This window comes from Ceratotherium simum, unplaced genomic scaffold (assembly GCF_057802395.1).
Source record: "Ceratotherium simum simum isolate JZ-2026a unplaced genomic scaffold, ASM5780239v1 HiC_scaffold_43, whole genome shotgun sequence".
Taxonomy (NCBI): domain Eukaryota; kingdom Metazoa; phylum Chordata; class Mammalia; order Perissodactyla; family Rhinocerotidae; genus Ceratotherium; species Ceratotherium simum.
In genome coordinates this window covers 7,565,618-7,578,582 of record NW_028261259.1, presented here as the reverse complement: position 1 = coordinate 7,578,582, position 12,965 = coordinate 7,565,618, and the positions used below count along the sequence as shown (strand labels likewise).

The window sequence follows — 12,965 nt, the reverse complement described above, 5'->3', positions numbered from 1 at the left end:
CAATATTATTCACAATATCCAAGAGATGGAAACTGCCTAATTGTGCACCCGTGGGTGAAAGGATGAAGAAAATTTGGGGCATCTATACAATGGAATATTATTCAGCCTTAAAAAGGAAGGAAATCCTGTATTCAGAATTGCTTGCCTGGATCATTTCAGTAGCCATGTGCTTTCTTCCTCAGTCCCTTCTGATCCATTCACCAACCAGGAACCAAGGTGATCCTTTTACAATGTAAGCGCCACAACATCTAATGGCTCCCTAAAAGAGATTTTGGAGGTGGACTGCCTGGGTACCAGCTGTGTGACCTTGGTCAATTATATAACCTCTAATGTTCCTCATCCATACAATAGAGGTTAATAGTATTGTCTCCATGGCATTGTTGTGAGGATTAAATGAGTGAATACATGTGAGATGCCTAGAAAGTGCCTGGCACATGATAAGGCATCATGAAAAATTTAACTGTAATTATAATCAAATTAAATATTGTGATGACCTATTAATTAAGTTGAACCACATATGAAATTTCTAATATTCAACCATTTTGACCCATTATTATTGTTGAATAAATGATAAAAGTCTAGGCAGGTTTGTTAGAGTCAAAAAGGATTGGATAAATGAAAATATTATTAGAAAAAATGAGGTGAAATAGATTGCTTTGCAATTTACAAAGCAGTTTCTCATACTTTGTTTCATTTAATCTCTATAGAATGCTTTTCAGGGTATTATTACCATTGTCTCTGAAGGAGTAACTGACTTTCCCCAAATCACACCACATTAAATAACACAATTAGAGTGGAAACATCATTTCAAGTATAAATCCCATATGATATTTTTTCCCCTTTCATAATATCATTGGTCCTCTCAAGAAAGTGATGAAATAATGCTGATTCCTAGGAACTTAGTCTTAAAGAGACATACTCTCAGATGATAAACACTATGTCTTTGAAACAGGGGTGTTGTGAGAAGAAACTTGGGACCCATGCTTTCTGGGTTTTCAAGTCCATGATTAGACTTCTGGTAAACAGTCAAAGAAGGGAAAGGGTGAATAATAGTCCAGAATGAAAAAAGTTTGATGTATATGTAACTTTATTGATCACCTCAAGGTTCTCTTTTTGTTTATGGTCTGTGTCACCCTACTAGAATATAAATGCTCTTAGGGTAGATCACTGCTATCGTGCAGCAAATGGAAGGCACTGAGTAAATATTTATTAAAGGAATGAAAGTGGCCTTGAATACATCTGCTCTTTACTCACCAGAGAACAGCCCCATAGCAGGCAAATGGCATCATTAACAAAATTTTAAAAATCATATCCTTTTTAGCTCGTAACCATGGATACAAGGCTCCCATTTATTTCATACTTTCTAAGTACTTAAGCATTCTGGTGTATTAGGGAGTGTTTCCACAGCCTTGCTGTAACATAAAGCAAGAATTTTTGGCCCATTGATTGCTGTTTCCAGCCGGGCCCATCTCTATACTTACCTCTAAACAATTAACTATAGATTTGTTATCCCAATGAACAACGATTTGGTATGGAACCTGTTTTATCAGTGTCATGCAAAAGTAGACATTTGATATGTCTTTAAGGGGTGAAATGGATAATAATGTTGATGCAGAAGAAGACAACTAAAAATTCTCTCTGGTCTTTGTCAAGTGCATCTGGGTGAAGGGTATCTTGTTGTCACTGGATTTCAGAACTCAAAAAGACTCGTCCAACTCTTCATGTTACAGGTGAAGAAACTAAGGTCTAAAGAGGTTGAGAGATTTGACCAAGACTAATTCCTGGGACTAGAGAAAGATCCTCTGATTCTCAGCTGGCCACATTGTCATAAGATCTCCAGCTCCAAACAGCCAAGAGAAGCAAGTCTGTTGATTTCCAGGTAGAAATGATTCCCCTTCACGTTTTTACTTTTTCTCCCTTAGATGCCTGCTCTGCCCTGACAAGGAATTTATCTGATGTTTACGCTAAACTTAAGAAGAGGAAAATGCTCCTGGCAAACACTTGTGATTCAGTGTGGCAATACAGAGCACAGTCATGAAAAAATGAGAATCAAAAGAATAAGAGGTAAATAATATTATAGAAGAAGAGAAAATCTATTATTTTAGTGGGACATAACTTACAAAATTTAGAACTGGTAAATAAGTGCAGTAATGTATAAGGAAGCTAGATTCCTATATCAAACATCGAAAATACTGTTACATGAGCAAGAATTAGTTTAAACATGTAAACAATTATTCCATTCCTAAGAGCAATGAATTATTTAAGATGAGTAGTTAAAATAATTGGAACTACACATTAGTTATATGAAGAAGATTATAAAGAGATACAAAGCGTGTAAAAGCTCTGATTAAATGCAGAGATATACTATACTTGTGATTGAAAACAGTGTCTCAAAGATATCAATTTTCCAAACATTATTCAGATTCCATGTGCTTCAAATCAACTTTTAAAATGATGTAGTGTTTGCTTTATAGACTAAAAGATATCCATTTGTAAAATAAAACACTGGACCATCAACTAACATTATTCACAAGTAAATCATTCCAAATGGATTATAGGGCTAAAATTAAAAGTAAAAATCCCCCGCGTATAACAGTGGTGGATGACAATATAGAAGAATATCCATAATCTTAAAATTAGTGAAGATATTCTTAATATATATGCTTAAAGATGTCTGGTTGAAAAGAGGAAGGAGAAAAAGTAAAATGGAACGTGATATGGTCTCTGATTTTCTTTCAAAGACTTAATCTAGAGAAAAATATTCCAGTCTACGATATTGGATAAAGAAATAGAAATCTGTGATAATTACACAAATAATGAGAGGACATATATAAATGGTAGCATAATGTATCAGTTAGCTTCTGCTGTATAACAAACCAACCTAAAATTTGGTGGCTTCAAATAAGAATAGATTATTTTTTCTCAAGATTCTGTGGGCTAACTGGGCAGTTATTTTGATCTGGACCTATTGGTGGCTCAGCTGGGATTGGCTGGTCTAGGACGGCCTTACTCACATATCTGATTGTTGACTTGAAGTCACCTGGAGTAATGGAGATGTGCAGTCTATCTAGACTCATTCACATATTGATGGCCTCAGGCTTCCCAAGGGCAGACAGAGAAGGACAAGTAGCAACAATGAGCAAGTGGTTTTCATGCCTTTGCTTATGTCATTTGTTAATGTCCCATTGGCCAAAGCAAGTTACAAGGCCACGTCTACCCAGAGGCAACGTGGGATGCTACGACCAAACAGACAGTGGGAGAAGACTAATGTGTGGCCATTTTCGCAATCTTTCACACATAATTTTAGAGGAGAATTAGTATGAATGTTTTTGTATTTGTTCATTTGAATGCCCGAGGAAAATTGTACAAAGCCAAAACAAACGTAAAGCAAAAAATTAAGTGGAGATGTAAGGTAAGTTTAGTTGGTACTTAAAGTAGATCTGCAAAAATGTGGTAGTTTATTTTTCAAGTGTATGCAAGGTCTTGTGACCTATGAAAATAACTTACATTTCGATTATTTTCTCGCTGAATGTGTTTTATTCGTTAACACATTTGATGTGTTTCTCTCTGTCCTTAGGAAAATAACGTAGCACTTGGGAGCAAAGATGCAGCCTAATAGCCCCACACTGGATGCCAAGATGGAGCAGACATCCACGGCCACCATGACCTTGCCCTTGGTGCTGTGGTAGATGGGGAGGAAGGTGACCCAGACACTGCAGAACACCAGCATGCTGAACGTCAGGATCTTGGCTTCATTAAAGGTGTTAGGCAGGTACCGGGCCAGGAAAGCCACAGTGAAGCTGCCCAGGGCCAAGGAGCCCAGGTATCCCAGGACACAGTAGAAAGCAGTGACCGAGCCCTTGTTGCACACGATGAAGATGTGGCGGTGTTCAGAGCGTGCATCTGTGTCAATGAAGGGAGGAGAGGTTCCCAGCCAGATTCCACAGAGACTCAGCTGGATAAAGGAGCAGATGGGAATGATGAAGTTAGGTTCCTCTGACACCAACCACTGCCTCATCCTTCTCCCTGGTGCAGTGACCTTGAAGGCCACTGCCACAGTCATAGTTTTGGCCAAGACAGTGGAAACAGCCACAGTAAATACAACTCCAAATGTGATTTGATGAAGACTGCAGGTGGCTGTCTTGGGACGACCAATGAAGAGTAAGGAGCAGAGGAAGCAGAGGGTGAGGGAGATGAGCAGGATGTAGCTGAGAGTCCGATTATTGGCCTTGACTATGGGAGTGTCTTGGTGCTTCAGAAAGACCCCCAGGACCACAGCTGTGAGGACAGAAAAGCACAGAGCTGTGCAGGCCAGGGCCATCCCTAAGGGGTCCTCATAAGCCAGAAAGGTCACAGCTTTTTTGAGGCAGCAATCTCACCCTCTGTTGGCATACTGATGATCTGGACACTTCACACACTGATCCATGTCTGGGGAGAGATGCAAAGTGTCCTCAGCCCAGGTTCAGTCACTCTCTCTTATTCTCATGCCCCCAAAGAAGGCATTGGGTAAGTTTAGCCAATAGTCTTCCTTTGTTGCTCCAGGCACCAAATAACAGAATGCAATCCCAGTTAATACTGCCCATTTTATTTATGGTTAAGTAAACAAAGCTATTATCCTTCTCAGTATTTATCTTGCATATTCATGAAAGCACTTTTTTCTCAGCAGAAAACCAAATGTCCTCCCTGTCTCTCTGAGTTATACCCCTGTAATCTATGGCCTAGATTTACTCATTCAATGAGCAAGCAGTTATTGGAAAACCTCCATGAGCCAGATAATATGCTACATTCTAGGGAAACAGAGATGACCAAGTCATAGACCACACTCCTCGGGAGTTTCAAAATGAGACCATTTCTACCATCTAAAATGACCTCCAAAACATTTCACCTTGATTTCACTTCCACCACTTCTGTTAAGATTTTAGTCACTTCTCTCCTATATTACCATAAGATCTTTTTACTCTGGTTCCCTGCCCTTGTCCTGCATCACAAGTGATACTTCTACATGTAAGTGGGATCATGTTTATCATCCATTAAAAAATCTGACAAACTCTTAGGAAGACCAAAAAGACTGTATATCCTTGGTCTTGCCTACCTCTACTACCTCTGCTCTGATTTTTAAGATTCCCAAATCTTCATGTGGTTCTGAAACTGTACCGTGCCCACTCATCCCTGCAGGTATCAATACATGCTTTTTCCTTCTACAGGGGCATTGCTCCTTCCTCTTTATGTCCCTTTAAATTCTCTCACTTTTCACGTTTAGAACCACAATCTGCCTGATAACGTTTTCTGTGGATGGTGTGAGTTAAGGTTGGCGAGTCATTGTCTTCTTCATGAAGACAGCCAATTTACCCAACATGGTTTATTGAAAAGTCTTTCATTTTCCCACTCCTCCTCAGTGTTTCCTTGTAAATCAGACGTCTATACGTGAGTCCCTATACGAGCAGCTTGTATCTGAACTTACTATTTGGTTCCGTTGATTTTCTTGTTTATCCTCTTGTTGAACCTCCTCTATTGTGATGCTATAATACTTGATGTCAGGTAGAGTAAGTCCTCCCACTCTATTCATTGTCTTCAAGATTTTCTTAGCTAAGTTTTTCCTTTATCATTTCCATAAGAATTGTATCAATTGTAATTTCCACAGAATGGGTCATCATTTTAGCTGCAATTTTGTGGAAGCTGTAGATTAATTTGAACAGTTTTGATATCTGTAGAATTTTGAGTCTGTTTAGTCACGAATTTGATTTATCCCTCCACTTCTTTCAGTCTTCCTCCATTTTTCTAAATGCTGTTCTATAAATTTATGGACAGAAATCTTTTGAAAGTCTCATTAAAGTTATTTCTAGGTACTTCATACTTTAAGATGTTGTAAATGTCATTTTGTAAAATTTTAATTTTGAATGCTTATGACGGGTAGATGGAAGCAAAACTTTCTATATTAACCTTGTATTCAGCCACCAATAAACTCAGTTAATACCTTAATTTATATGGATTTTACATTTATACCATAATAGCATCTGAAGATAACATCAATTTTACTTCTTCCTTTGAAGTAAATTATTCCTTTTATTTCTTTTCCTGCCAATATTGTATCAGGCAAGACCTCCAGCCTAATGGCTTATAGAGGCAGTGATGTTGAACATTCTTCTCTTATCCTTGCTTTCAACAGTGCACCATAAATTTCCATTCTGTGAATACTGTGTATGGGAGTAAGAGAGTTTCCTTCTGTTTCTGATTTGGTAAGTGTTGTTTCTGTTGTTGTTGTTTGTTTTAAAATATGAATAGGTGTTTAATTTTACTAGTTTTTCTTACAGTTATTGAGATTATTATTTCTCTTTTCTCAGAGATTAGTGTACTGAATTACATTGCATGAACCTAATTTGGTCATGATATGTCCTTCTTATAAAATATGGCTAGATTTGGAACCTTGATTTGATTTGATTTTTTTTTAGTATAAATGAATTTAATCCAAGAAAGAGAGTGGCCTGTAATTTCCTTTCCTGCAATGATTTTGTTAGATTTTGGTACCAATGTTAATCTATTCTCTCAAAGTGAGTCAAAAAGTTTTCAGTTTTTCCTATTCTCTGGAAGAGTTTGAGTAGATGTATATTATTTTTTTCTTGACTATTTGGGCAGATCCATCAACTTTGTACCAAATAAATAGCTTACAATAAAATTTTGTAGAAATGTTTTAAAGGATGGTCTCAATTTCTGTAATAGGTATGGCAATATTCAGATTTTTCATTTTTTCTTGAGGCAGTTTGGTAACTTTTATTTGCCTAGAAATTTGTGAATTTCCTCTAAATTTTCATTGTATCAACATGATATTTATGTTTTCTTCATGTTAAAAATTTTCCATATGATCTGCACAGATTACTCCCTTTTCAGCCTTGGTATTATTTGGTTGCAATTTTTCTCTTTTTTTGAACACTAGTACTAGGATTTTATTGAGAATATTTGTCATTTATTAGAATCTAATTTAGTTTTATTTATCCTTTGATGTCTGTCTTTTATTTTGTTAACACTTCCTCTAACATTTATCATTTTTTGTTTGCTCTTTTCCTTGTGTTTACTTTTCTGCTCTTTTTCTAGTTTGTGATGAATGCTTAGAACTTAGAAATTCAACCTTTCTTTATTTAAATATACAAAATAATATATAAATATATATAATCTAGGATTATACATTTCTCTTTAAGGATAGATTTAATTCCACCCCATAAGATTTGATGAATAGTATTTTTAATTGGAAATACATGCTAATTTCCATCATAGTTTACTCATTAATCATCGATTGTTTACAAGTGTATTTATTAATCTCCAAGCATGTAGGAATTGAAGTTAGTGGATGTAGTGTTCTTTAGATGTGCATATGGAACATATACCCAAACTTACCACACGCCAAATGTGCACGTGGAAGCTTTATCCAAATTGACAATATGCCAGACTATATCATCAATCTCAGTACATTTCAAAAAAATCGAAATTATACAAAAGATGTTGTGAAATTAAGCCTCATATCAATCACAAAAATAAAATTAGATAATGCCACCATTGGGGGGATTCCAGCATTGCACTGTTTAATATCATAAATCTGAGTAATTCCAAGATGTTAATTATTGTATGAAAAATCTTCAGTATTGGTTTTCTGTCCCTCTTCTACTTCATGACCCAACTCCCAAACCCACGTTGTCTGGGTTCTAGTCATGTTGAACCTTTTCTCAGCTCCCTAGAATATTAAATGCAGGGCTAATTTGCCAGTTTCTGCCATTTCTAAGAATTCCAGCAAGAATTTAATTCGCCTTCATTAGTCTGATATGATACTAATGCTACTGCCTCTATGAAGAAGTCCATGACACTTCCCTCCCAACAAACATATATACTATCACTTATTTCATCCCATGGGTCTCTGCGTACCTATATTGCAGCCCTACGTCACCACCTTGAATTCACATAACTGCATGTTGTCTCCCCTACTCACCTGTGAACTCGAGGAGATCAGAAACCAAGCTGTACCATAAGCTCATTGTACACCATGGAAATACTTACTTCTTAAATCAAACACAACCTTTCTGATCTCCTGCTCTGTGCCAAGAACAGCACCAGACACTGGAAAAATAAGGATTTGTTCAATGTGATCTAAATGTAGCTTTAAAGAAGATGAAAAGTGAGGACTTACAATACCATGTGTTAGATTCCATGAGAGAGATTTAAGTTCGTTACTGTGGAGTGGTCATAAAGTGTTTCCTTGAGATCATAATGCCTGCAATGATGCTAAAATGAGACAAGCAAGCTAGTTCAAGGTAGAGAGAGAGAGTATCATTTTGGGAGGAAATATTATTGGCTATAAAAGTTAAATTACTAAATGGAGGAAGGCAACATTTTGACCCTGCACTCCTCATCAGAGCTTTTCCGTTTCTTTGGGAGAACCGTGCATACAAAAGAGAGGTGGAGAGCCAGCCCTGATAGCCTAGTGGTGAAAGTTTAGTGCTCACCACTTCGGTGGCCCATGTTGGTTTCCTGGTCATGGAACCACACCATCTCTCTGTGAATTGCCATGCTGTGGTGGTGGCTCACATAGAAGAACTAGAATGATTTACAACTAGGATATACAACTATGTACTAGGGTTTTGGGGACAATAATAAAAGAGGAAGATTGGCAACAGATGTTAGTTAGCTCAGGACAAATATTTCCCTTCAAAAAAAAATAGAAGTGGAGAATGTCGCTGCAAGGCATATACTCACCTATCTAATTGGAAATCACATTCTCTGGGCTGGGAATGCAAGCAAAACAACAGGCAACATTGCTCTCTTGAGGGCTCTTCCTGAATCCCAGACTGCAACTCTCACTGCATGCAGAGTGTGGAGTTTGGAGAAAATCAGATAACACTTGGTAACAGCTGTGACTTTTACCTAATTTTCAAGTAACTAGAGTGTTTTAGAGTATTGGGCCTTAACAAACTTAATCTTGAAATACCTAAATCCAATTCATTGGTTGGACGCCATGCTTATTGTATGATATAAAACACTGGTACACCTCAGAAATACTGTGGGTTTGTTTCCAGAGCACAGCAATAAATCAAATATTGCAATAAAGTGAGTCACACCAATTTTTTGATTTCCTAGTGCATAAAGAAGTTATGTTTACACTATACTGTAGTGTACTAAGTGTGCAATAACATTATCTCTAGAAAACATGTACATAACAATTTAAAAAAAAAAATTATTCCTGAAAACTACTAACCACTTTCTGAACCTTCAGCAAATTGCAATCTTTTGCTTATGAAGGTCTTGCTTCCATCTTGGATTGTTGGTAAATGAAAAAATTACTTCAGTTGGAAGTGAATTGTTAAATTCCCATATGTGGCCCTTTATGAAGCTATGAGGGGACACAAAACTCCAACAAGATTTTGGTTATTCATGTGTGGTGTAAGTAATTGTGATTGGGTTGAACCCACCTCAGTAATTCCCGTGTCCCATTCAATCACCTCCTCAGATAAAGACAATTCTTGACCACGTGGAGCATGTTGGGAATATTCTCCTACTTTCACCTTAAGTCCAAGACCTTCTGGAAAATTCCAAAAGTTGAGAATGGTTTACTCTGAATATGATTTTCCTTCATCAGCCAAATTCACTGAGTCACCAGCAGGATTGTTAAATTCTATGTTCCTCAGAAAGGGGTGCAGCTAAAAGAGACACATCATCCTGTGGTGAAGTGGGCCAGGGTGTTAAAGAGAAAAACCCTGAATTGGGGACAGCCTTTCATTGTCTGTAATCCTTGCTTCATAATGTACCTTTATTACAAGTATCCAATGAAGTAAAGCAAATGAAATCATATGGAGAACTACAATATCATAATGTTTCTAAAATATCAGTTAGTTTCAAGAGAAAATGCCTAAAGACAAGAATATCAAGATGATAAGTGGTGATAGGATTCAGACAAATCTCGAGTACAAAGTCCAATCTAGCCACCCTCATGCACTCTGTGAATTTTCCCAGACCATCAATCTGCAAAATGATGTTAGCAATACCTAAAGTTGTTGCAGAATTAAATGAGATCATTTATGTAAAGTATTCACTATGAGGTTCAGCACCAGATAGGCACATAAAGGACAAGTTCTCTTCTTCTTGTCATTGAGGAGCTTCATGGGAGAAGACAGGATATTCCCTATTGAAACATTAGGCAGGCAGGATATTGGGATCCTTTGTAACACAAAGCATGGATATTGACTCATAGCTCACTTCCTCGTTGCCACTAGAACCTTCTTGTAGATGACTTACTACCCAGGACTAGATATACCTCCTAGAGAGTGAAACAAGTATAGAAACTCTTGTGCTTTTCTTGGAGAAAGAATCCTAACTGCTTGGTTTGAGCACCTGTGGAACCATAAGAAAGTCACTTTTACGAGTGTACATTCTGTTAAGTCGAAGAGACTTTACCTGCCAGGGACAAAACACCAGACCTTCCCCACTTCGCATTGGCTGCATTTCTGCATGTTGAAGAAGCATCTTGTGAAGGTTCCAGGCCACAGCATACACAGCATTTTACATACTGTAACTCCATTCAGTCATGCTTGTGTCAAAAATGTGCCAAGGCAGCCATCCTAAGGAGGCATTAGGTGGACAATTCTCCAGTGTTTTACAGTAAGACTCAGAAATCGTGCAAGGAATAAAGGGAAACCACAACATAGTGAGGTAAATGTCTTCTGGATATTTGGAAGGGTTAACTGTCTGGATAAAATTTTCAAAGCCAGGGACCTCACTACGGTGGTGTGAAAAAATGAGAGTCCCATGGAATGAGTCAAGGATGAAATCTCTCTCACTGTGGATAAAATCCCACTCTGATGTCGTGACCCAGACTTTCCATATCACTAAATACTCCCAAGTAGACAAGCTCAAGCTTACGAGAGAGTCGGCATCACCATAAATGATAACCACATTCCCTTCTGTTTCCTATACTTGCAAATCGTATGGCCATGTCCTTGAGCAATGTGACATTTCAGTCACAGGAATCATTTCCACAAAGGCTGCACAGATTCCATTCCGGTCCATCTCTCCTCTCAAGTCTGAGAGAAACTCAACACCTTTCTTGTCTTCCGAGATGACCAGCCCCACCCAGATCCAACTGAAATGAAGCCAGCAAAGACTCCATGCCAGTGGCTAGAGATGTGTCCCTGGGGGCCATCTAATAGAGAGATTGAAACTGCTCATCATCATTCAGGGTAAGATCAAAAGGACCATAGGTAAGCTAAAAGGAAAAGACAATTGGAAGCAATATGAGGAAGGGGATTGGCAAAAATCACACTCTCAGTCCTGAAGGCTGTTCAGCAACACCTGGAGTGGTAGAAGGGGACAATTACTCATTTCATTTTCTAATCATTTTGCACTCCCTCAAAGCTTTCTATAAAATAAGATCAGTCAGAGTTCCAGGAAACTGCTTTGTCTCCTTCCCCTTCAACCTTCTCTCTACTCCAAATAAAGGAAATGTCATACTCCATCGAGGTCCTGTAGATGGACCCTTTGAGATCATATCCTTTGAGAGATGCACAAACCCAGTCTCCTCCTCTCTTCCTTTTAAGCCCCTGAGAATGGCACCAAAGGAGACGTGGTTTCATCTCTCCCCATCCCACCCAGTCTTACCAGTGGAAATTTGTACAGTTCCAGCAGTGTTCCAATCTGGGCAGAAATTGCCCAGGTGGTTCCTGTAAGGACCGCTAGAGACTTACACTCTCTCCTGCAGTCGTAATTAGGGATGTCCTTGCCCAACCCTGAGAACCAAATCAGGGAACTCTCCAATGTCCTCCTTTCACTGGGCAGGGCATTATAGAGATCAAATCCCAGAGACATGTTGAGCAAGATATGAGGGTTCCTGTTGATTTCCTCAATGGCAAAAACCAAGGCCAGAACATACTGGTAGTTCTTGTACTGAAACCTGCATAGAGGGATAAGGATCCTTAGGGAAAATACTCAAAATGATTTCCTTCAAATGCAATACAATGACTTTATTAAGATAAATTTGCTATTGACTCGAATGTCTGTGGCAACAGATGGCACTCCTCAAGCCTTAGAATTTATAACTAAAGAAAATAACATGACTCCAGCTGTGGAACGTAATTACTGAATTCCACACTCATGAAAGAAACTGGTTAAATACACAGAAGAAAGTACAATGAATGGAAAAACAGATCACATTCAGAGTAGACTTGTAAATGGCTCTTTGGTTCAGGATCCAAAATGCTTGTTTATATGAGCACACCATTAAATGCTTCCTAGAAGAGCAACAATATTAGCATGAGATTGGAGAAAGCCCTGGGGAGGAAGAGTAATTGCAACTGAAAGATACATGACAAGCATAGACGCATGACATGTGCACGATGAGAATGGTGCAACAGAAGGCTGTCAATCAAATTGCCTAACCTCTGTCCCCTCAAACCTGTGCGTCTGCCACCATCAAAACCAGGAAACTAAGGTGATCCAATGAAGGAGGAATCATCAACAGGCAGGAACAATTGAAAGAATCAAGAAGGACTGAAAGGACTAGCAACACTTAGGAATCTAAGAGAGAGAGCATTGTAAAGTTTAAAAAGCTTCTCATCCATTTCTTATTTTAAAAATATAAAATTAAAATTAATCATTAACATCTTTAACGGTACCTATTCCTGATAGCCCATATTGTCTTCATCTTTTCTACAGAATTTCTAAACACAAATAACACCTAAGCCAAAGAAATTTCTCTGCATTTCTATTTCCTGGGATTTGTAATAGCATCAAGAATAAAATAGAGCAGTCACTTGTACTTATTTCAAGTGTTCTATTATTTGAGGATTGATTAGTACCCTAGTTCATGCTCACTGCTTGTTAATGCTCCCCGTGTCCCTGTGAAGAATAGATATTCTTCACTTGTTGGGTGTAGGGTTCGATGTGTATCCATTAAATCCAACTTGCTAATTTGTTTTTGAAACACTCTATTA

At 38.0% G+C, this 12,965-nt stretch overlaps 1 protein-coding gene and 1 pseudogene across 1 annotated transcript; both read right to left on the bottom strand.

Moving 5' to 3' along the window:
• Positions 1-3,514: 3,514 nt before the first annotated feature.
• LOC147911514 (vomeronasal type-2 receptor 116-like) lies at positions 3,515-4,491 on the bottom strand. The gene is given in 1 exon segment (XM_087428036.1): positions 3,515-4,491. A coding segment is annotated over 1 exon segment (912 nt). The 5' UTR covers positions 4,427-4,491.
• Positions 4,492-10,231: 5,740 nt separating this feature from the next.
• Positions 10,232-12,676, bottom strand: LOC147911513 (vomeronasal type-2 receptor 116-like; annotated as a pseudogene).
• Positions 12,677-12,965: the final 289 nt, after the last annotated feature.